The 25,573-nt window shown below is 43.1% G+C and overlaps 1 protein-coding gene across 1 annotated transcript in view; it reads left to right on the forward strand.

The window, feature by feature from the left end:
- Nucleotides 1-25,573, forward strand: part of FBXL20 (F-box and leucine rich repeat protein 20) — a 2,487,640-nt gene that overhangs the window by 2,320,930 nt on the left and 141,137 nt on the right. The window contains exon 15 of the mRNA XM_044055052.1: nucleotides 24,471-24,683. Coding sequence (XP_043910987.1) covers nucleotides 24,471-24,683 — 213 coding nt within the window. The remainder of the gene's footprint in view (nucleotides 1-24,470; nucleotides 24,684-25,573) is intronic.

Raw genomic sequence — 25,573 nt, forward strand, 5'->3', positions numbered from 1 at the left:
TTTAGCTTTAGAGAGAGCAGCTTTCACCTGCATTTGAGATGTCCGGGAGGCTACACTCGGCTGGGATAGTTATCTCTCCTTTAGGGGAGAGGGGTGAAGTTTGCACTGAACCTGTCTGCCAGTATGTTGGCAATGTCTGTGGGTTCAGTGATTTTTGTATCATTTTGGACTAATTCTGAGCATATCTGGGAGTTTCCACCCAGGTTCCTAACATAGCTGAAAAAGGCCTTATGATTGTCCTTTGAATCCATGGCAATTTTTCTCTCAAAATTGGCCTTAGTTGATTTTATGAGTGCTCATTTTTTTACTAATAATGATCAGGGGTGACTTCCCTTTTATGGATTTTGTTCTATCATGTAATAGCTTTCTCCTCTTATTGTAAAGTTTGTTAATGGCTGGGGTCCACCAGACTGGACGTTTGCCCTTTGTGGAAAGAGTCTTGGTTTTATTTGGGATTGCCTGATCCATGCAGTCCTGGAGGTGTTCATAGAAGGCATTTGTAAGGGCTTCCAGCTTGGGTTGTGGTTTCCACTGGCTCAGGGGCCTTGAAGGATACCACACCAGACTTGAGTAGTGTGAAGTTTGCTTTAGAGAAGTTCTTCACTATGGTCTTTTTTGTTTGGGGTGGGGGGGATGTGGATTTCCGGTGAGATTAGTTAATGATCAGTTCTAACCAAGGGGGGATATACTTCGTGTGGAGCATTTTGTCCCCATGTTTGTGACAATGAGATCTAGTATATTTTCTCCTCTCGTGGGAACAGTGACTAGCTGTTCCATGGCATTTGAATTTATGAACTCCAGGAACCGTTGGGCTAGAAAGTTAGGGCTTGAGTAATGTTCCCAGTCTATATTCGGGTAGTTGAAGTCACCCAATATGATGGTGTTTGGAGATACATTTATACCCTCCAATGTCTTCAGGAAGGCTGTGTGGGGTTCCTGAGTTTGAGAGGGTGGCCTGTAGCATGCTACAATTTGTAGAGCAGTTTTGCCTATGGTTAGTTGCACCTGGATGGTTTCGAAGCTTCGTGCATTGCCACCAACCTGGAGGTGTGGGTATCCTTTATGAATATGGATACACCCTCCTTTTGTGGTGTGGTCCGGGTTTTGGGGCCGGAACGCATGATATGAGGTAAAACCTAATAGTGCCGGGTGCTCTCAGGAGCCTTGAACCAGGTTTCAGTTACAGCACAGACATCAATGTTCTCCATACTGAGAAGGGCCTCGAGTGCATGCATTTTGAGATTTAGACTTCTGGCATTGAGCAGCATTACCCTCAGTTTCTTCCCATTTTTGTTTTCTAGGGTGGTAGGTTTAGAATTTGAGCCTTGCCTAAAAAGGCACTATGGGGTGGCAAGAGCCTTAGCCAATATCCGGAATCCCAGGGTGACAGGTGCAAGCCGTCCCTTGAGCAGCGTGGCTTGTCAAGCATGTCATCCCAGGCAGACAGACACTGGATCCCCTTTGAATGACACCAGACATTAAGCCAATTGTTAAAGCTGATCATCTTGTCTCTATATTGTGGCATCATTCTTGGTGAAGGAAGGATACTGCTCAGGGTTAGGGTCATACCTGCCTGGGCTACATAATCAGAGAGCTCCTCTATGTCTCTTTTCATGTAGTCCAGGGAGGTGCGTCTCAGGTCGCTCACACCAGCATGGACAATGACTGTGTCATATTTGTACTTGCCGTGGAGTGACCCGAGTGCTTGTGTTATGTGGCGGATTCTAGCCCGATAGGCAGCTTACTGTGACCCTCTCCTTGTTCAGCCTGGTGAGTGGGACGCCAGTGTGTCTGACTATGGAGTCACCTATGACAAGTATGTTTGGTGTTGTATTTGGCCTTAAGGGCTGTGACTGCTTTGCACACTGCTTTTGTGGTTTATGTGTTGCTTGTGGGGTGTCTTGAGGTAGCAGTTGTTTGGGTGTCTGTTTTGGAGGCCTCTGCTGTTTAGGTAAATTTTTACTCAGAGCCTCCAGTATGTCTTTGTGTGTTTATGTGTTTGATTCAGTGGAGTGGTAGCATTATGTGAGGCTGGTTTTGTGGTGTGTGTAGTTGCCTTCTCCTCCTGTCTGGTCTTGCCAGTCCTGAGTTGAGAGAGCTCAGCCTCCAGTTTGGCTAAATAGCTGCATCTCTCGCAAGTATTTGTGTTATGTGGGAGGAGGAGAGGGTTGTCTGTGTACATGAGGCAGTTATAACATTGCCTCAAGATTCCCAGATTCACCAGCTGGACCGGAGAGAAGATTGACAACTGACCTTTGGACATGCTAGAATAATATTGGGAATTCCTTAATTGAAAACAAGGGCCAGTGGGGAGTGAGGGTGTAGTGCTTTTAATTTTTAGTGCTGATATAATTGCTTTAGTGAGCAAGTGCCAGGTAACTTGAGTGCAATGTGTTACAAGTAACTAAATGCAAAAACGACAAACAGTAACTTTCTTTCAAGTGAAACAAGGAAATAAGTACAGTAAGCAATGCAGATATCACTAGTGATCCACAGAAGCGCTGAGAAGTTGCGTATTAGGTGGAATTAGCTTCCAGGGAAATAACAAGCAAACAAACAACAAGCATATAAACAAAGCTAGATTCAGCAGGCCTGGATCTAGTCTATGCTAGAGCAAACAAGGTGAACCAATTTCAGTAAGATACAGTTCAAATATTCAGGCACTATAAACCTTTAACCAGAAATTCCCAGCTCAGAAGGGCAGAGTCCAGCCTCTTCTCCCACAAGAGTGCAGACCACGAACCTTCTTAATGTAAAATAACTGGCCTGAAGCCCAAGTGCCTAAACCAGAACTAATACACTTGGACACTGGGCTCTCAATCAGCAGTTCCCAACTTAGAAGGATGAAAGCTACCTGTCCTGCCACCACAGTGCTTGCCACAAACCTTCCTAATGTAAAACAACTGGTCTGAAGCCCAAGTGCTTAATCCAAAAGACTTGAATGATAGCTACACTTTAATCAAGTTACAACCAAGCAGTAATAAATACCATTGAATACTTTAGAGAATGTCTGGATTAGTGCTCAAGTTACACAAACAAAGCTAGATCCAGCAGGCCCGAATCCAGTCTATGCCACAGCAAACAAGGCGCACCAACTTCAGTAAGAAACAGTTCAGATATGCATGCACTATAAGCCTTTAACCAGAAATTCCCAGCTCAGAAGGGCAGAGTCCAGCCTCTTCTCCCACAAGAGTGCAGACCACGAACCCTCATACCTTTATTTCTCATTACAAGCTGGATATCACATCTAGAGGTAGAGCATCCTTTGGCTCTGCGGTGCTCCGGAATATCCTTCCATGACGGCCGCCCAAGATTCAGGTAGCTGGGGACTCTGTCCCACAGGTTGCAGACAAATGAATCTCCTACTTCAGATTTAGAAGTTATGTACTTACCATGACGTTCCATCTGAGTAGGTGGATTCATTTGTCTGCAACCATCCCGCCCTCCTATCCCCCTGGCCTTGTCAGTTTCCTGCATATTATGCATTACCCTTTTCTAGGGTATTATGATACAGGGCAAACTCGATCTGAGGTCATGTAGGGAGAGCAGGGCATTATGGGTGAGGGGAGGAGCTAAGAGCTCGGATCCATAGCTGGATAAACCATGCCGGTTCGGATCCGATATCGGATCCATAACCCACAGGTTGCAGACAAATGAATCCACCTACTCAGATGGAACGTTATGGTAAGTACATAACAACTAAATTTTTAACCCTATCTCCCGTTAGTGGTTCCCCTTATCCACAGTTATTTATCCCTTCCCCTAGGTTAGGCCTTAAGCCTCCCCCTTTCCTAATTTTTTGTCAGGGATTCTTTGTGGTGTTTGGGTGTGTTTGTATCCCTGTTTTATTTTTTATTTGGATTGGGTGTTTTTTGTGTGTGTTTGTGTTTTTGGTACTTGGTGCTCCCTCGACACCATTATGTCGAAGGACACAAAGGTCTCAGGCTTCAGGAAGTGTGACTCGTGCTGTCAGAAAATGTCTCTGACAGAGACGGTCTCACTTCTTGTGTTTACTGCCTGGGACCTCTGCACCTGCAGGACTCTTGTTCTATCTGCCATGCCTTCAGCCCAAGAGTCCTGCAGGAGTGCAGAAATAAACTAATACTGAGGGGCTTATTAAAGCCTGAGAGCTCCCTGACTACGTCTGCTCCGGGGAAGCCCTCGAAGCCAGCAAAGCCTTCGTCTCCAAGTCCCAAGCCATCGGCTACTGGTTCACCTTCTGTGACGAGATCGGCTCTGGCCGGAGCCGATCCTTCTGTGTCACAGCTTCCAGTATCGGCTCCACCCGGTGCCGATACCGCTAAATCTCTGCACTCGCTGTCGGCTCCGACTGGAGCCGACGTATCTTCGGCTCCACCCACCTCCAGAAAGAGATCAAGATCCCCTTCGTTGGAGTCTATCCATTCGGCTCCGAGATCACCTCTGCTCTCGGAGCGGAGCCATCGGAGCCGGTCTTCTCAGTCGTCCAGGCTTTCTGACCACGACCTTGAGAGAGTGGTGAGTAGGCTATTAAATTCTCAGGCATTGGCCCAAATGCTCCATAGCCTGTCTCATCAGACGGTAGCTGTTACACATCCACCTATCATTCCTCCTTCGAGTCTCCTACAGAGCTCGGAGCCGGAGCTCCTTGGAGCCGTGACTGTTGTGGCTTCGGAGCTGATACCTCCCCCTTCGGCTCCGTCGTCCTCTGCTCCGATCTCCTCCTTGATGCCTTCGTTGGAGGGATCCGGGTGTCTGGTCTCTCTCGTCGGCTCCGAGGGGGGAGAGTGGCATCGGACCCTTGTCCGACCCCGTTCTCCCTCTCGGAGCTTTGGCGCTGGTGAGCTCAGCCCCGACATCAGCCGCGGAGCCATCCCTGTCGGTGCAGCCTGGGGTTCCTATCTCTTCGGAGCGGGAGCCTTCTGGCCTCTCTGATGGGGGAGCCTTCGAGGTGATGAGGAGTGTACTAGCCCCAGGGCATAGTCAACGGTCAGTTCCATCAGCTCCTCCCACTACAGTGCCTGCTGACGTCTCTTCCCACTCTCTTGCTCCCGGACCCAGAGATCCAACGCCTCAGGTTTCCCCACTGGGAATATCTTCCTCTTCCGAGGCTTCTCCTGACCCATCAGGTGAGCCTCTGCTTAAAAGGACATGTAAGAGGAAACATCTAGACTCCCCCGAGTCTATTACATCCAATACCAACTTGGATGAGTCGGAGGGATCCCCAAGGTCCCCTTCTGAGGATGTCTCTTTCTCAGACATCCTTGAACTCCTTAAGCAGAGGGGGAACTGGCCTTCCCTTAATCCTTCCGTGGACGAGTCGGTATACCTGGAGGCGTTCGGTTCTCAACCCTCCACCTCCTGGGTGTCTCCGCCTTTCGACCCTCTTATGGACGTGGTGGCTCGGAAGGCGTGGATGGCCCCGGATTTGGTGGAACCCACTCCTCAGAGGCCATCTAAATTCATTACGGCCCCACCTAATAGGCAATTTTTGACAAAAGGTGTTCCGGTTGATGCCATGGTGGTGGCTGCAGCCACCAAGAAGGAACTAGCTGATCCTTCAGTACCTGTCCATCCTCCTAACAAGGATTCCAGGACTATGGATAGATACGGCAAGTGGATTTTTTCTTCTGCGACCTTTGCCATGCGGTCGCTGAACTACTTGTGTCACTTCACCCGCCTTCAGAGAGATGTTCTCAAAGAGTTGGGAGAAGTTTTACAGGATCAGTCAGCTGCTGGGTCCCAGGATAAAATTAACTCACAGCTAGGAACCCTAAACTCTATTGTTAACTCCTCCATGTGGCTTATTTCATATGCAGCCAATGGAGCGAGTAGGGCCGCAGGCACAGGAGTGGCTTTAAGGCATCACTCCTGGATGCGGCTTTGTGATTTTGCAGACCCCTTCAAGGCGTCCTTCACAAACTCTCCTTTTGATGGTTCGACCTTGTTCGGACCTCAAGTGAAAGACCCCCTGACTAGATGCGAACAAGATGGCAAGACTCTTTCTGCTGTAGGAGTCCGTTTCTCCACCCCTTCAAGACCTTACCCAAAGGGTCAGAAGGGAGGGAAAATGTGGTTCCGCAAATCTCAAGGAGTCGCGCCTGACGCACGAGGTCAGTTTACCCCCAGAGGCAGAGGGGGTAACAACAACAGACGCCGCCCTAGGAGCAGAGGGGGTCTGCAAAATCAGGGTAGCAGGGAGCCTCTCTCTGACAAACCCTTCCAGCATCCCAGAGATGTTGCCCGATTGTCCACCTTCGGAGGCAGTCGTGGGAAGATTATTGCTGTACCCAAAAGCCTGGCTTTCCCTTACTCAAGACAAATGGGTACAGTCGATCATATCTGAGGGTTACAAAATTCCCTTTATCCAAACCCCAATTCAGCAAAAGGGAACCCTCCAGACGTTCCACCCGGTCTAAGGGAACTAGCAGTACCAGAGATATCAAAACTGCTAGCAAAAAGAGCCATCCAGCCAGTCCCAGCAGACCAAATAGGATCCGGAATCTACTCAAGGTTCTTTTTAGTACCAAAAAAGACAGGGGACCGGAGACCAATATTAGATCTCAGCAAACTAAACAAGTTTGTAAAGAGAACAAGATTCCGGATGGTCACGCTTCAGTCCATTCTACCCTTTCTGGGCAAGGACAATTGGATGTGCTCGGTGGACCTTCAGGATGCGTACTATCACATCAAAATTCACAGGCGCTCCAGAAGGTTTCTCTGCTTTCGGCTGGGGGCCAGTCACTACCAATTCAGAGCCCTGCCCTTTGGACTCACTACAGCCCCCAGAGTGTTCACCACATGTATGGCAGCGGTTACGGCTCACCTGAGACGTCAAAGATTCCAGGTGTTTCCATATCTAGACGACTGGCTCCTCACTGCCACCACCAGGCATCAACTACTCCAAGCCAGAGATTACACCATTCACATTTGCAGAGGGCTAGGAATCTCTATAAATTTCGATAAATCTGTCTTGTCGCCTTGTCAATCTATTACCTTTATAGGTGCCAATTTGGACACCATACAACTTTCAGCAAAGTTAACAGATCAAAGGATCTTGGATATTAAAAACCACATCCATGTGCTTCTCCAGAGCGACAAAATTCAGGCCAGGATTGCCCTGAAAGTATTGGGTCTTATGGCGGCCGCCATAACACTTCTTCCCCTTGCCCGCTTTTACGTGCGTCTCCTACAGTGGATGCTGTTCGCCCAATGGTCCTTTCAACGACTTCCCATGCATCACAGGATCATGATAACTCCAATTTGCAAAAGGCATCTGTCCTGGTGGATATTGTCCCCTCAAGTCCATCAAGGCAGACCCTTTGTTCCTCCCACCCCGGTCGCCACGGTTACATGGGACTCCTCCCTGATCGGGTGGGGGGGGGCATTATCAGGGCAGGATGGTCCATGGCACTTGGCAACCTTTCGAATGCCACCTGCATATAAATGTCCTGGAGATGAGAGCAGTGCTTTTAACGTTGCAAGCCCTCCACGACTCTCTTCCCCTGGGGACTATTGCAGTCCAAATGGACAATATGTCCGTAGTGTGGTATATCAACAAGCAGGGCGGAACCAAGTCCTATCCCCTGTGTCGAGAGGCACTCAGACTTTGGCAGTGGGCAATCTCTTCTCAGCGGTTTCTGATAGCAACGCATATCCCCGGCAAGTCCAACATCATAGCGGACAGGTTGAGCAGAGCTATTCTCATGCCTCACGAGTGGTCTCTTAAACAATCTGTGACGGAAGAGATTTTTCAGAAGTGGGGCCTTGCTGCAATCTTTTTGCTACGCCTCAAAACAGCAAATGCCCCGACTTCTTCTCCCTCTTCCTGGCCATCCCCCCAGAGACGCTCTAATCCAAGATTGGCCCCGGGGACTTCTCTATGCTTTTCCACCCTTTCCTCTAATACCACAAGTAATTCAGAAAGCAACCGCCTTGAGAGCCAAGATGATTCTCATTGCCCCTTATTGGCCTCGACAGATATGGTTTCCGTTCCTGCATCGTTATCTTTTGGTACAGCCATGGCATCTGGACCCGGTTCCAGATCTTCTGACCCACCAGTCGGGGCAGCTTCACCAATCCATACCTTCCCTCAACCTTACTGCTTGGTTGCTCCACTTCCGTCCCTAGCCAGGCTTCCTGTGATTTCTAATCCTGTCCGGGATATCATAGTAGCTTCCCTTAAATCTTCCACCAGAAGGATTTACACTAGTAAATGGCAACGTTTCTCCTTCTGGGCAAAAGCTAGGAGCATAGATCCCTTTACTGCTCCGATTCATTCGGTCTTGGACTTCCTAGCTGAAATATTTCACTCAGGATCTTCTTCCTCCACAGTAAAAGTTCAGTTGTCAGCCATTTCAAATTTTCATATAGGCTTGTCGGACCACAACATCATGTCCCATAAACTTTGCAAGGCATTCCTTAGAGGTGTATTTTTACTTAAGCCTCCGATTAGAGACCCCCCACCACAGTGGGATCTAAATTTAGTCTCAACATCCTTGATTCTTCCCCTCTTTGAACCTGCGGCTACCTGTTCATTGAAATTTCTTTCTTGGAAGACACTCTTCCTAGTCGCCATTACTTCTGCCAGGAGAGTATCTGAGCTTCATGCCCTCTGCGTTCGTCCTCCCTACTTAATCTTCCACAAAGACAGAGTTTCTCTAAGGACTAATCCGTCTTTCTTACCCAAAGTGGCATCGCAGACTAACTTAAATCAATCTATTGATCTTCCAGTTTTTTTCCCAAATTATTCTAATAGAGCGGAGCAAAAACTACATTATCTCGATGTTCACCGCCAACTCCGATATTATTTGGACAGAACCAAACAAATTAGGAAATCTGATCAACTGTTTTTATCCTATGCAGAGAACAGGAAAGGCCTTCCGGTATCCAAGGTAACCCTATCTAGGTGGCTGTCTTCTGTGATTACATGCATTTATCAACTCAGAGGTAAAGAGTTGACTTCTAGGCCAAAAGCCCATTCAACTAGAGCACTAGCTACATCTACAGCCTTTCAGGCTAGACTTCCAATAGACACTATTTGTGCAGCAGCCACATGGGCCTCTCCTCATACCTTTGTTTCGCATTACAAATTGGACTTGGCCTCCAGAAACAGAGCAAATTTTGGTTGCACCGTTCTCAAGAGTCTGTTCCATTGAGCCACCCCGGATAAAGGTGCTAAGGACGCGGTCCCATCCAGCAAGAATGAAGGCGAGATTGACAACTTAACATTGAGAAGTTATGTACCTGCCATAACGTTCCATGTTAGTTGTCTTCTCTCGCCTTCTTTCTTGCATCCCACCCACCATCCCCCTAGCCTGGTCAGACCGAGAAGATTGTTCCTCTTCCTTGAAGAGTCCTGATCCAATTTTTCCAGCTAATTAGCTTACTAGTGTCACTAGATCAGATTGGTCTTTTTTTGAGGGATTATTTCCCCCCTTCCTCCTCCTCTCCAATTGGAGGACTATATTGCATAATTTTTCCTTGGCTACCAAATGAGATCTGGGTAGTTATCACCTTGCTTCATGGGATATAGGGTTGCCTCGAGCCGGTAAAATTAGCTCTCGAGCTTTAGTAAGTGGCCGAGTCGGAGCCGAGGATCGACTCCGAACCCATCCAGCAAGAAAGAAGGCGAGAGAAGACAACTAACATGGGACGTTATGGTAGGTACATAACTTCTCATTTTCATTTAGAAGGGGGAAAAATCTCTGATCTCATTTCAGTCACTACAAACATCATCATGATACTACTAACCAGAATACGATCCAAACAATTTCTGGAGATAAACTTGTGGGCTGCATGCCATGTGGTCATTGCAGCCATTGTAAACATGTGCTAAAAACCAAACAATTCTCCAGCAGTAAATGCAGTACTCTATATGACATGTTTTTTGCAAATTGCAGCACGGATTGGATTATCTATATGGCCTCTTGCAGTTGTCATGTATTTTACATAGGACAAACATCTAGGCCTCTCAAGTTACATATTTCTGAACATCTTAGTGATGTAAAATGCAAAAGAATGCATAACGCCTTGTATAAACACACTCTTAAACATACCACAGCAAGATTTCATTTTACCATCATTGATAAAATAATAGGTGACAGAAATAACAAATCTGGTTGGCAGAGCAAACTAAATATAAAATAAAAGAAATGGATTGTCTTAATGAAGGTTTTCAATAGTATGTAGAGAAGAGTATAGTTGATAGATAAGTGACAGTATTTCTAGTAGAAAACAACCTTCTCCCAGAAGGTTGAGAAACTTTTATCAACAGTACCCTCTGTGGCTCTGCCTGGCCTGAATACCTACACCCAAAACTTTTTCCAACAAACTCAGCTGCTTCAACCCTTGTACAAGAATAGAATTAATCCCTTCCCAGAAGGTTGAGAAACTTTTATCAACAGTACCCTCTGTGGCTCTGCCTGGCCTGAATACCTACACCCAAAACTTTTTCCAACAAACTCAGCTGCTTCAACCCTTGTACAAGAATAGAATTAATCCCTTCCCAGAAGGTTGAGAAACTTTTATCAACAGTACCCTCTGTGGCTCTGCCTGGCCTGAATACCTACACCCAAAACTTTTTCCAACAAACTCAGCTGCTTCAACCCTTGTACAAGAATAGAATTAATCCCTTCCCAGAAGGTTGAGAAAGTATGTATTTAGGCTGCTAAACCTCTGTACTAGATAATTACCCAGAGGCCGACTAGGTGTTCAGTAAGCTCCCTTACCAGGAAATACAACAGCCTACCTACTACTTTTGTCTTTCTTCACTAGTTCTCCTTGTCCTCTAAATTGCCCTGCTAGGGAATTTTCCTTCCACTGGCCTAACTACCTCCCATTGGGATCTGTGTACTGTGCATCTGCTTATACTATACTCTATTACATCTTACTAGTCCTACTATCAGCATTCACTTACCTGCTGTTTTCCTACCTGGCTGATTGTTTCCTCTCAGCTCTCTTCTACTCTTTTGGCTCATCCTGCTAATACTTTAGCTGCTACTCTCTCTTTACTTTCCCTCATTTTTCCTGACCTTTCCTCTTTTTCCTTTAATCCAACCTATCTGGTGCTACCTCTTGTTACCACCTCTGCTATATTCCCTTTCATTTCATCCTCCTCCTGGTTACTACAGCTGCATGTTTTACACTGTGTCATTCCTGCCTTGCACTACCATACTCACAATCACTATATCCCTGAAGGGGCTATCCCTCCTTCATTTCTGATCCTTTTCCACTCTACCCCACCACTTGGTGCATATCTGCTTTCCCTACCCACTGCAGCTTTTCCGGTCTACACCCGTAGGCTCCCACCTCTTGCCCCTCCCCTTCCGACCTATCATCCCTACCTACTTATTTAACCCCCCAACCCTAGGGCGCTTTTTTCCTTTAGAAAGTCTCTCTTTGGCTGCTGTGTATCCTGGTGCTAGCGTGGAGCTGCGTCGGCAACAGCTGTAAGAAGTATTTTTGTATGTGCTACATTGCATCGCTGATTTATGTATAGCTTATTGTGTTATAGAAGAACAGTTCTGTTTTGCTTTTATATGCTATAACAGTCATATACCTGAATGAGGTTACTTGCTTCTGTTAATGAGCTATGTCGACTTTCTGAAGCTATGCATCTTGGCTGAACTAGTTATTAACTGTCTTGTACTTAAATGGGTTCACTATAGTTCATTTGTCCTGGTTAGTGTCAATCGACTGTACTCCTTTTTTACTGACTGTTTCTGTTAAATACTCTGCTCCAAGTGAACGCCACCGCTACACGTGCCTTGCCTAAGTGAAACTCAATATAGCCCAACTGTGCTTGTTAGAGCACTCAACCGCTCTATTGCTTAAAGTATATGCTTTACTTTTGTACTTGTGTGAACGCTGTTTAGCGTGTTGCTACTTAGAGTGATTCATCAACTGCACTGATGGTTTTTCAAGTCCTGCTTGCTTTTATTCTGTGGACGCTGTTCATTCTATCAGTACGCAACAGTTCTAAGTGCGCTAGTTATTTAGTGTCCAAAATACCTCGACTGAGCTAAATGGCGAACGTTTAACAACTCCATATTAATATAACCGACCTGTGCTTGTTAGAGCACTCAACCGCTCTATTGTTTAAATTATATGCTTTACTTCAGTGATTTTGCGAACGCTGTTTAAAGTGTTGCTACTTAGAGTGATTCATCAACTGTATAGATTGTTTTTTAGGTCCCTTGTGCTTTTACTCTGTGGACGCTGTTCATTTTATCAGTACGCCACTGTTATATGTGCGCTAGTATGTAGTGTCCAGAACAGCTCAACTGAGCTAGATGGCAAAATTTTAACAATTTCATATTAATACTGCTTGTTTTTCCCTCGCTTTATTAAACGCTGCTCTAATTAAAAGAATGCCACACTAACACGTGCGTGGACTAAGCAGCGTTTGGTTAATGACAATATACGTGTCTCCCTGAGCAGATTTTTGTACTGGTAAGCGTCTTACGCTTATTTTCTAGACATACTGCAGCAGATTTCTGTGTGGGTTAGCGCCCAAAGTCTAATACTATTCATGACACGCGAAGTATTAAAACAGTATTATTAATTACTGCTGAGGGTCTACCTGAATTGTTAAACGCGCCACTCCAGCGTGTGTGTTGGTTAAATAGCGAAGCGCCAACTACCAACAGAACTTTGCTTTCATACCCTTTAGCGGTACAGTGTGCTGTTCAATTCCACATATTATACCAGCTTTTGCATATATTCTTAGATAACACTGCTTTTAATTTGTTTATGTAAATTACTGCATAGTTTATTGCTTGAGAAGTTGTGTGTTTTTTACCTCCTGCCTAACAGTATATAGTTACTGAATGTCATTGTGCTACTATACTACTTACTTAGTGTAATTTCTTTCTCTGCTTGTCTTCTCTTCTCCAGCTTTTATCAACAGTACCCTCTGTGGCTCTGCCTGGCCTGAATACCTACACCCAAAACTTTTTCCAACAAACTCAGCTGCTTCAACCCTTGTACAAGAATAGAATTAATCCCTTCCCAGAAGGTTGAGAAAGTATGTATTTAGGCTGCTAAACCTCTGTACTAGATAATTATCCAGAGGCCGACTAGGTGTTCAGTAAGCTCCCCTACCAGGAAATACAACAGCCTACCTACTTCTTTTGTCTTTCTTCACTAGTTCTCCTTGTCCTCTAAATTGCCCTGCTAGGGAATTTTCCTTCCACTGGCCTAACTACCTCCCATTGGGATCTGTGTACTGTGCATCTGCTTATACTATACTCTATTACATCTTACTAGTCCTACTATCAGCATTCACTTACCTGCTGTTTTCCTACCTGGCTGATTGTTTCCTCTCAGCTCTCTTCTACTCTTTTGGCTCTTCCCGCTCCGTTAAGCCTCAAGGGCTCACTCCGCTCCCCTCCCTGCCCCCTACTCCCACCCGCCCCTGAGACCTCTACATTTATTCCCACATAGCCACACCCTACACATTCTTCACCAATCAGAACTTCTTGTCTCCACCCAATCCACAACAATCCACCCCCATACCCACCCACTACCTCTCTGAATATATTTCTACTATATAGTGTCTTTAACTCAACGTAACAATGTCCCACACATACCTCCCTCTCCTACTAATAACTCTGCTAACTTCTCTATCCTCTACCTACATCATAACCAACTACGAACAGCCACTCAGTCCTAATGTTAACATCCCACATAAACACACCCTAACTACCCTCCCATCAACACTTACTACATATCTCAGTCCCATATACAACAACTTATATCTGGAACCTAAATACCATCGTCTCACACATCAAATACCTTCTTCATACACTCTCAAAACACATCCACTGCTTCAAGCCCTCACAATTAACTTACCTTACACAAGTTCTGTCATTAATAGACGGAGGTATACACCCTAACCCAGGCCCAGACACCTTACTACTTCCCCCTATCACCCAACATAGGAAAAATATGTCTAAACCACATCCTAACCCTCCCAGATCTCTATATATAGCTCATCTTAATATCCGTAGCATTTGTAATAAAGTTCCTGCTCTTCATGCCCTACTAGAAGTTCAACAATTTGACATTCTCTGCCTTACCGAAACCTGGCTCAAACCCACTATAAAAGACAATGAAATTATCCCCCCGGGCTATAACATTCTAAGACATGACCGCCCCAATAAAAAAGGTGGTGGACTAGCTATACTCTACAAAACTGGACTTGAGGTATGTAAAGCAATTCATACCCCTCCAAATGACACTAATACTGAAATTATTATCTCCAAATTCTCCCTCAATCCACACAAAACCATTAATATTATCTGCGCTTATCTTCCCCCAGGTAACAATCCCCCAATATTAGAGAACCTACTTAACTGGTTCTCGATCAATCTCCCTCAAGAAACTATATTATTAGGTGACTTTAATATCGATTGGAACGTATGCAAACAACTTAATCCATCTACCCACATCAACCTCCATGGATTCCATCAAACCATTAATTCAACAACTAGAACAAATAAAAGCAATAATAAAGAGACCATACTAGATTGGATCTTAACTAATGGCCCCCAACAAAAGTATTCTACAGGAACCCTCCCAGATGACCTTAGTGACCACTCTCTAACTTACATTATTAGGCATAAAACACAACTATCAATACCTCCCCTTATCCGCTTATCTCGCAGCAAAAAAAATTTCAATCCCCATCAATTTCAATATGAACTTAGCCTAGTTAACTGGTTACCTTTACAAACCCTCCCAATAGATGACGCTGTCAACCATTTTAATCATACCTTTCTCACTATTCTAGATCATCATGCCCCCATGCGCTCTATACGCATAAAATCTAAGACAGCACAATGGCTTACAAGCAATACTAAAAAACTTATCCATACTAGGAACAAAGCATGGACTAAATGGCGAGCCACTAAAGACTCCTTTGATCACCTTAACTTCAAACAAATAAGAAACAGGACTAAATTAGCTAACATACAAGATAAAAAAAAACTTCTATACCCAGTTACAGCAATCCTCCCAACACCAACCACAAAAATTCTGGAGATCTATTAACACACTACTATCCCCTGGCAAAGTTGAAACTCCCAATCCTCTAGGCTCCAGCCCTGACTCTCCCCTACAAACAGCAAATGAATTTAACAACTTCTTTACCTCTACAATACTTAAACTAGCCAACCAACAAAGCCCTGACCCTGATCTACTAGGTAACCAAAACTGTACCCTACCACCATTTCAACTGCAACCCATACCCACCTCCCATATTCTAAACCTACTTCAAAAACTGAAACCTTCTACCCCCTCAGCCGACAAAATACCAGCTGAATATCTCCAGCTAGGAGCTAAAGCTATTGCCTACCCGATCTCTATACTCATCAATAGAACCATAAAAGAAAGTACAATACCTTCACTCTGGAAAATCTCCCACATCATCCCTCTCTTCAAAGGGGGTGATTCTTTTGAATATTCCAACTACCGCCCCATAGCACTGCTATCTCCTCTTGCTAAAATAATGGAGAAATGTATCCACAAACAATTACTTAGTCACCTCCTAAACAATAACCTCCTCGCAAACTGCCAACATGGATTTCGTCCCTACCATAGCACCACCACAGCCTTATTATCCTTTATTGACTCCATTAATAAAAAACGAAATAATAACCTACTCTCATCAGCATTTTTTGTTGACCTGTCAAAAGCCTTTGATATGGTGAACCACCAACTACTCCTACATCGCTTAAAATCTCTTTCTCTTGACAGCATTGCCTTAAACTGGTTTTCCTCCTATCTTCAAAATCGGAAACAAGCAGTGTTATGGAACACTAATCTCTCCGAACTTCTGCCCACCACTCTGGGAGTCCCTCAGGGCTCCATCTTGGGTCCTCTTCTATTTTCCATCTTTATCAATGACCTACATCTTGTCACCCCTCTAACTACTTGTATCCAATACGCTGACGATACCACCATCATTTGCTCAGCCACCACCCAAACTGGCCTACACTCACTTACCCAAAAAACTTTCACCACCTTAGAGCAATGGTTCTCTAATCACTGTCTCCTCCTAAACCCTAAGAAAACTAAACTTCTCCTCTTCCTACCCACACACCAATCCCCCTCTATCGACTTCTCTCTCACCTCTAACAATGGCACCCTTATCTCTCCTGACCAAACAGCCAAACTTCTTGGCATAACTATTGACAACCTACTTAAATTTGACTTTCATATCAACTCAATCATAAAAGCAACTAATAGAAAATTAGGTTCTCTCTACAGAATCAAACCATTTCTAACTCCTGAAGCAAGAACTACCATAGCTAGAACCCATCTCATATCGACACTCCTATATGCTTCCCCAATATATACTAACCTTTCTAAATACAATACCAATAAGCTTACAGCAGCCTATAATAACATTGCCAGATTTGCCACTGCCTCCACATATAAAACACATCACTGCCAGAATCTCCGCTACCTAGGATGGCTAGAACTACCCCACCTAATTCAATACTATCAGCTCTCCATAGCCCAAAAAGCCCTTCACCACCCTGAAAATACACCTATGCTCTCCACCCTTATAAAACCCTACAACAACCTAAAAAACCTTCGCTCATCTAACAAAACACTGATTCAAACTTCTCTATCAAAGAACACAGCAGGTGACTCTATATTTTCTAACTCAGTTGGTAAGATATGGAATCAACTTCCCCCTGACCTAATAGCCCAAACATCCATCACACTGTTTAAAACTAAACTAAAACACTGTCTAACCAATCACTGGCTATGCTCATGCAACAACCCGAGCTGATCTTTACAACTCCTCACACAAACTGCATCCTTACACTTCTCTCAGGTAGATTTTTCTTTCTTTTTCAGTGTTCATTTCTACTATAAATGCTGTCTCTTATCTATCAACTATACTCTTATCTACATTCTATTACTAACTTTCTTGTTTTCTACTAGAAATACTGTCACTTATCTATCAACTATACTCTTCTCTACATACTATTGAAAACTTTTAAACAAACTCCTTAATCTCTGCTGTATCATACTACACATTCCAGTATTTCTGTATCAGCTATATCTCCTATTACCTTACTTTCTCATATTGTGGTTTAATGTCTTAAGTATTTTTTGTGCTTGAAATACCCCATGTATTGTGTAATATGCTTGTTGTGCTTGTAATAACTTATATATTGTGTTTATATTTTTTACCATGTATTAGGTAGCGGAGCTTTTCTCCTCGGGCCTCCACTGAAAATGGACATGTATCCAGTTGGACTAGCCCGGTTAACAAATGTAAAATAAAAATAAATAAAATAAATGAATATTTATGATTTTGTATACTAATGAATATTCATGAGCTCACAAATGAAATTTGTGACCAATTATGTCAATGTATAAAAAGAACCTCAAGATCTTATGAATATTTACACCGATGAAGGCTAGGTTAACACCATAGCCGAAACCGGTCTGTTATTCTTGTGTTTTTTTATTTTTTTAACTAATTACATTAGTCCATACAGCTCACAGTTGTTGGCTTCTGCTTTTTGTTAACCATGTGTTTTTGAGCCATGCAATCACTTCCTTGCAGGGGAATTCTTTTTGACTTTCCATTCTGGGACGCATCCACAAGTGATATTCTTGGGCAGCATGTAGGACTACACAGAAGGAAGTTTCAGCATTACTTGAACTGTTTGGAGTAGGGCAAGTCCAGTCCTTAGAAGAGAAATTCTTCCTGATTTCTCCTGTCCTCATAACTGAAGTGGTGGCATGAAGTGATTTCAGGGAAGTGAGTGAAGACACTTTTTTTCTTCTCCATTTGCCCTGGATTCTTACATTGGGTGCTTTAGGCCTGGACTCTTAAAATATAGGGCTTATTCATAAATATGAAGCAAATGCTAGTCATAAAAATGGCTAAGTTGTCTACACAGGTTGGCGGGGGGATTGGATAGTTTTAGACAGTACCAAAGATGCATGATACATAAACTGAAGTCAGTCCTTCCAAATTTGTAAAATGGCTATAAATGTTTGAGATCTGGCATACTTCAGTGAATGCTTCTCAGCAGTCCATCTGCCTGGAGCTGACAGTAATTTCTTTTACTGCCCCTCCAATTCCCAACCTGATCTTTGTTGTCATCTGACAGTTGCCTCCGCAACTCTGCACCCTGCTCTGACTACTTAGTAACTTCTTTCCAGATGGTCCGGATTGTAATCCTTTATTGTGCAGGACTCCACTAACTTCTCAGAGGGTTTAGACTGTAATGGATAAGCAGTTCATAAGATTTGGAGAGCCAAGAATTAGGTAATACTCAGCTGAGTGCAAGGGCTGCCATGCTGCAGGTAGCTGGTCACTGTATTCCCAGACTGAAGAGTGGACATGCAGCACCATTAAGTGTATGGGACAGACACACGTGCAGTACTTGCTTGGATGTTTTTTTTTCCCACTCCCCCTTTGAAACATTTCATAGCTTGCAAGATTCATAGGTGTGTACTAGGCTAATGGCCCTGGAGCCTATATAAGCCTAGCCCAAGAAGATTCCCTGGCATCATGCCGCCCAAAGTTAGTTCCCAGTGCCCCTGTCAAGCAAGGCCACTGAAGTGATCTCCGGGTCGAACTTCCTATTGCCCACCCACTCGTCAAGATTTCTCTTAGAGGGTCAGTGAAGTGCTCTGCTTGACGTGAATGGGAAGTTTGTTCTAGAGTATGGGAAGTGTCTGGGTTGGGAACCTGTCCCTCCAGCATGTTCTGTTTATTGTGGTAATGAGGTTAAGGTCCCTGGAGTGTGTGGCATGGAGGGATTGGATTTCTTTAGGTGTAGCATATCTAGCAGCTCTGGGTCAGACATGGCTTTGTAGGTCAAGCAGAGATCGTATATACAGTACTTCACTGTAGTCATTTCATGTCACATTTCAAATAATCTTTAACATTATTTGATACAGCTGGATTCAAACCCTGTATCATCTGGGCTCAAAATAAAAACCTCAGTGCACTTACACCTGCTGCCACACAGTCAGTGAAGCAGCATGAGTGGTTCTTTCACTCAGTACTATCCCAAATGCTAACTGCCACACCTCTCCTCTTAATATGTTTGCACAGAGGAAAGTGACCAAATAGAATTCTCATAATGTTATCAATGAAGCAGACACTTGTTTTTTCATTGCTTAACTACATGCAAATGGGAAAAGCAGTATAAATATTTTTTAAAGTTATGCTGTTTATGACACAACATGTCCGATACAAAGTATTTATGAACACCATAGTATCTGTTAGCTGTGTCTACCATAGCCAGTATGGATAAGCATTTCCCAAGTTCAAGTAGAAGTCCTTAAATGTGCATTTCCCATGCGCAAACACTCTGCCACCAATCGCACAAACCTGCTGCTTGGAGGAGCGATATGGAAAGTGCGCATTAGCATGTATTACTTATGTTTACTGCCCACTTAATCTTCATCCTATTAAAGTACATGTAAAAACACATCCAAAGGGAAGGCCATTTTTAATGACAGAACACATATTTACACTGTAGTCATGTGTTACCTGTACCCATGCACTTGAAACTTGGTGTCTCAGCACTTGTTCCCATATATGTCAACTACACTACAGAAATAAATAAAATGTTTTGTTACATACCATGTACATCTTTATACTGACAATACACATTCAAATTGCCCAATACTTGTAGTAATGCAGACAGGTGTTAGCATATAGTTTGTAAATACTTTGTCTTAAAGTATTCTTGCACACTGGAAACACAACAGATCATGTTACACTTTGCACACTCCTCAAGGTAACACGCAGAACTTTAATATCTTGGCAGTCATACATGAATATCGATCCATTTCATACAGGCCTCCCAACATTTTCTTTTAAAAATCCACTGATGATGTCATCCACTAAAAAATGTCCAGCAGCATTATAAAAGTCAGACTTGTGTCTTGGTGCTTGTGTTAAATACTGAGTTCTCTAGCTAGTGTACCTAGTTAGGGTTCTAATCTCATCGCAGTCCTTTTGTGTGTGTGTGTGTGTGTGTGTGCGTGTGTGTGTGTGTACGCACATCACTCAGAAGAGTGTAATTGTTTATCCTACAGCCAGCAATCCAGTCCCATTAAGTACAAAAACTTTGACAGTTATACATGGCTAACCATTCATTTCATTCAGACCTTCCAGCATCTTCTCTGAAGCATCCAATGATGATGTCATCCACTAGAAATTCTCCAGCAGCATTGTAAAAGTCAGACTTGTACCATGGGGCTTGTATTAAATGCTCAGTTCCCTAGTCAGTGTACCTTAGTTAGGTAGGGGTTCTAATCTCACTCCAGTCAACTAGTGTGCATGTGTTCACTTGGTTGACATTCAAGACAGCATTTTACACTAGCATGTGGGACACTGCTATTACAATCTTCTTCTCACCAGACTCTGCTGATGTCATCAGCTGTAAATTGTTGTCCGACACTGTAAAAGCCCAACTTGTGTTGTGGCGCTTGCATTAAACACTGTGCTCCCTAAATAATTAAGTAGGGGTTCTGTTCTCACTAGGGTCAGTTGGTGTGTGTGCTTGTTCGGTTGGTTAATGCTCAAATGACCAGTTTACACCAGCATGTGGAACACTGCTGCTGCCATCTTCTCACCAGACACTGTTGATGTCATCAGTTATAAAGTGCAGTTCAACACTTTAACAGCCAGATTTGTTATGTGGCACTTGCATTCATTAAGTACTGTGCTTGCTAGATAGGCATTCTGTTCTCATTGCAGGTAATTAGTGTGTGTGTTTGTTCAGTGGGTTGACATTCAAGAGACCATTTTACACCAGCATGTGGGATACCGCTATTACTGTCTTCTCACCAGACTCTGCTGATGTCGTCCGCTATAAAGTGTTGTCCAACAATATAAAAGCACGTTTTGTGCTGCGGCATTGTAAATGTAAATTGTGTGCTTTGTAAATAGGTAGGGGTTCTGTTCTCACTGTGATTAAATGGTATGTGCATTTGTTCAAATGGTTGATATTCAAAAGAGCATTTTACACTAGCATGTGGTACACTGCTTTTACCATCATTTCACCAGATTCTGCTGATGTCATCAGCTGTAAAGTGTTGTCCAACACTGTAAAATCTAGGCATGCTGTTGCACTTGCATTAAGTACTGTGTTTGTAAAATAGCTAGCTATGGGTTCTAGTCTCACTGCAGAAAACTGCATGTACATTCAACAATCACTATGGTGACAGTTTTAGAATGATATGCGAGTCCACAGCTATGTCAAACCCTCCTCTGTACATTTGCTTGTAGAATAACAATGATTGTCATCTTTTATAACATGCACTCTGACTATTCAAGATAAGCCTGTGTACAAGTTACTTTTCCTATACATATAGGTTTTCTAATTTGACAGTAGGCAACTTGCATGTTTATACATACAGTTATCACTTTTGAGACAATTTTCCACAGGGATGTGACTCTACATCCATGTCCTACACTCCTCCCAACATGTTCTCCTCAGCATACAATGATGCTAATATACCCCATAAACTGCATTGTGTCAGTGATATGGCCAGACACATGTGGTGTTGCTACTATGACATTGCATGGAATTCATACTCTATACCTACACAGGGGTAATGTTCAAATCAGGCCCAGTCTACTGCTGTCTGTGTGTGGTTAATGGTACCTTATGGTCATTGTATGATCTTTGGAATCACTCTTCATTTCACTACTACTTTAGGAACCTTTCACATATCCCCATGCATTTACCATCCTCCATTTTCTTGTAGCTACATGGCATCCTTCCTGCAGAGAAGTGGATGATGTCCTCATGTCAAATATGCATACACACATCATGAAGCAGAGTCCTTCCATGACACTCTGCAAGCCATCTTCAGACCACTGCATGTGCGACTGCTAATTCTGTCATGGTGTGGTGCACATGCCCCATACAGGCAGTGGCAGAATGTAATGCAATCCAACAAATATATACATACACACAATAGTCTTACTATCTTCCATAATATAGGTATAGAGATTCTGTTTACATGGTATAATAATGGCTAGGATTCCATGTGGTGTTGGCTATTACCCTAATAAAGTCCTATGCCCCTATGAACACTTGACATATTTATGTTGCTGTCATCGACATGTGCTATGTTGAGGTGTGGATGTACAGTATGGCTGCAAGAAGGTATTACAGTCTGTGATGTGAGCAGATCAGCCTTCTACATAGTTCACATTCTGCCATCACAGTGACAATTGCAGTATGGCAGAAGTGTGCATGGGTCTACATACCATCATTAAATGCTCTGAGACAGACATCAGTATAAATTCATATTGATTACATGGTCACATACGTCTTGTCTCATACACATGTTGTTATGCTGTGATATACACAACTGATGTATCACATTTTGATTCAGTTGCAACCTTATGGAATTCATTGCATGTACAGTTCTGTTGCTATATCCAAAGATTAGTGAGGTGGTCAGCAGCACCATTGTGTGACTTTTAGCATTTGTGTCAGGAAATGTTTGCATGAGCTACAATTAACTGATCTCTAATGTGTCCTGATATGGCATCATGACACTCAAACACAGCTTACGCATGAAACACATATAGGCATATGTTGTGCAACTGATGTAAATACGTGACACTGGTATTCTTGTACGACTGTGTGCATAGTACCAGTGTGTGTGTGGAATGTGTTGAATGACCAAGGCTATATTTGGACGTCTTTTCACAAATCATTTATTCCAGTAAATGTGAAATGTTAAGTGGAATATAAAACTAAGCTCAGATCTGTATGTGGATGTCACCAGACATACACAACCTGAGGAAAGAGACAATCTGCTATCTGACACCCCCCTCTCGCCACTACCCATCAGCCAAGTTTACTCAGTTTTTATTCTAAGGAGGGCAGCTCATCTGTGCTTTCTCTACAGCTAATAACACAGAATCACTGAGCCCTGACAACATCACGTTTCCTTTAGCATGACTCAAAACATGGACCTACCAAACTCAGTTGGTTCCAAACTTCAACACAGCCAACAGATGGCCTATGTTCCCATAAAAGAGTGTACATCAACATGCGTCTTTCTGACAGGGGTGTGGGGGGGCATCACCTGATGCATGCATGTATAGACCCATCCTGACTCTCCTCATCTGTGAGGTAGACCAAGTCATCATGAACCTTTTCTAAAAGTACACAGGTAATATCCCAACTGCGTGCCAAACACATGTGATTTGTTCAGGCTACATTATGTCAGGTGCTTTCAGATGCATTCAGGTGTTTAATCTCAATCTGATGTCACATAGGCTGTGACTTATCCCTCCTCTAGGATAGAAGACCTGGCTATTGGCCACTTCATACTATCCTCCCAGTATCCCAGGTCTGTTTCTAAGCACAGGTCACTGGAACAGATGGACACCTTGTCTTTGTGCTATCAGGCTAGCCAGACATAACAGTAATTTGATAGACAAACTTGTTTGCAGGGCCCACATGGGGCTTTAAATGGCATATGAATTGTAAAGCCAAGCTTCAATTAATATACATGTGAAACTCCAGACATATATCTTTATTTCTCATTAGGATGCTCACTTTTCTTCCATCCTGACATGAACACAGTGCAAATTTCTACAGGTTTGAAGCAGGGTTCTTTTCAGCACAGGAAGCACCTCATCAGGCAGGTCTTTAATTCTGTAAGCCAACTGCATCTTCATGCACAAAACTGCTGTGGTTTAGTACTTTCAGTATTCAGACACTGGGCTGCTCAACACTTCTCAGTATTGCCTACATTTTATTGGCTCATGCATTTTACATGGATCTCCTATCATAAACAGTTTGACAGCAGCAGTATACTTAGTGCTCACTGAACTGTAATTGTATGTTTCTACTTATACTTAGCTTCAGGTACCCTTCTAAGTGTGACTTCTTGTAAATGTCATCTTTTATCACTCCTATTATGCCTCCATTTTATAGAGGAATTATATAGAGGGTCTCTGAGTGTTAGGATTTTAGAAACAAATGCTTAGCAGAGAGTTTAAACACATTTTGTCTTTTCAGTTTTGCCTCTTTAATGGCAAGAACTTATAAGTTTGAGTATTTAAAGGTTCATATGGCTAGGCATCTTAAGGTCCCTGTGATTGCTTGCATAGTGGTATTCCCATTTTCCTGTGTTTTTAGATGCAGGTATATTAAATGCACTTATAAATCACACATGAAAAAGAGTCAAAGAAATATTGCTGATATTCAGATATATACTTGGTGTACATATGATTGCAGGAGGAGGCATTATGGTGTTTGGTACATCATCTAATGGCAGCCTAGTGTTTTGTTATACAAGTTGCTGTGACACGTTGCAAAATATTGTTTTGAAGATATCCTGTCAGATTGTTCTTGCATAGCTGTTTCATATTTGAGGGCCATTTTGTTTCTTGAATGCTTTGTGTTTTTTATTTCTTTATTCCAAGCTGGGAAATAGTTCATTTTTTTTTTTTTAACACTGTACAGAGTTTATCACACTGCGAGTTGATTACAGATGATGGAATCCGACACCTTGGAAATGGAGCCTGTGCCCATGACCGGCTGAAGGTTATTGAGCTAGACAATTGTCCCCTCATCACAGATGCATCATTGGAACATCTAAAGAGCTGCCATAGCCTTGAGCGGATAGAACTGTACGACTGTCAGCAGATCACTCGTGCTGGAATTAAAAGACTCAGAGTAAGGCTAAAGCCAAACGTTACCACCATACATGAAGGAAGAATACTTGTACTTCCGGTCTGGTTTGATTGTGGCCCTGCATGCACCACTTAGTATCATCTGCCTTAGGCTGGAAGTGTCAGTGGTCATAGTCTTTCAGTCCTTATTTATTTATTTATTTTAAAATTATTGTTGACGTTTATTATAGTGCCTCTCTTTCAACAAAATAACCTTCTTGCATGACAGCTTTTCTGCCACTGTGGCACTCTTCATTGTGTTAGAACATTTTGTTCACATACCTGACTGTGCCTGTCCTTCGTCCAAAGGAAGGTCTGGAATGCTAAAATATAGCTTATTTATTCATTCATTTGAGAATTTGGTAGGTGACCTGATTTCTTGTGACTGTTTCCAAAACCAAACCTGCTTGTATAGGCTAAACAAACAAAAGTGTTTAAACAAACTGTAGAAAAGGTATAACATGCAGTATTTCACTGAAAGTATAAAACTACAAGTACAGCAAGAATACTAAGAAACTGTACAGGTTGTATGTATTGAGTGCAGGTGTAAATACCATTGTATATGGCATCTCAAACTATTTTATGTACCACATATATAAGGCACAGTAGCTATGCAAGGCAGGATCCAGTACTTGTACAAACAAAATGTCCACTGAAACAATGTTAAAACACCGGTTTATTGTAGCACAAAACTAACTTGGTAAGCGCTTTCACCTGAATAGGCTTCTTCAGACCTTAGAAATCAGTCCGCTACACTCTTAATATACAAGAGCATACAAAAAGGCACCAAAAAAGCATTAATCAATCTTTAGAGGTACATCACATTCATCAAAATGCTAAAATCACACGAAATCAAAACCAACCTACGAGATAATGTAATATGTAGTGCATATA

The sequence above is a fragment of the Protopterus annectens genome, chromosome 13.part0, assembly GCF_019279795.1.
Source record: "Protopterus annectens isolate FY-2018-M chromosome 13.part0, PAN1.0, whole genome shotgun sequence".
In the NCBI taxonomy this organism is placed as follows: Eukaryota; Metazoa; Chordata; order Ceratodontiformes; family Protopteridae; genus Protopterus; species Protopterus annectens.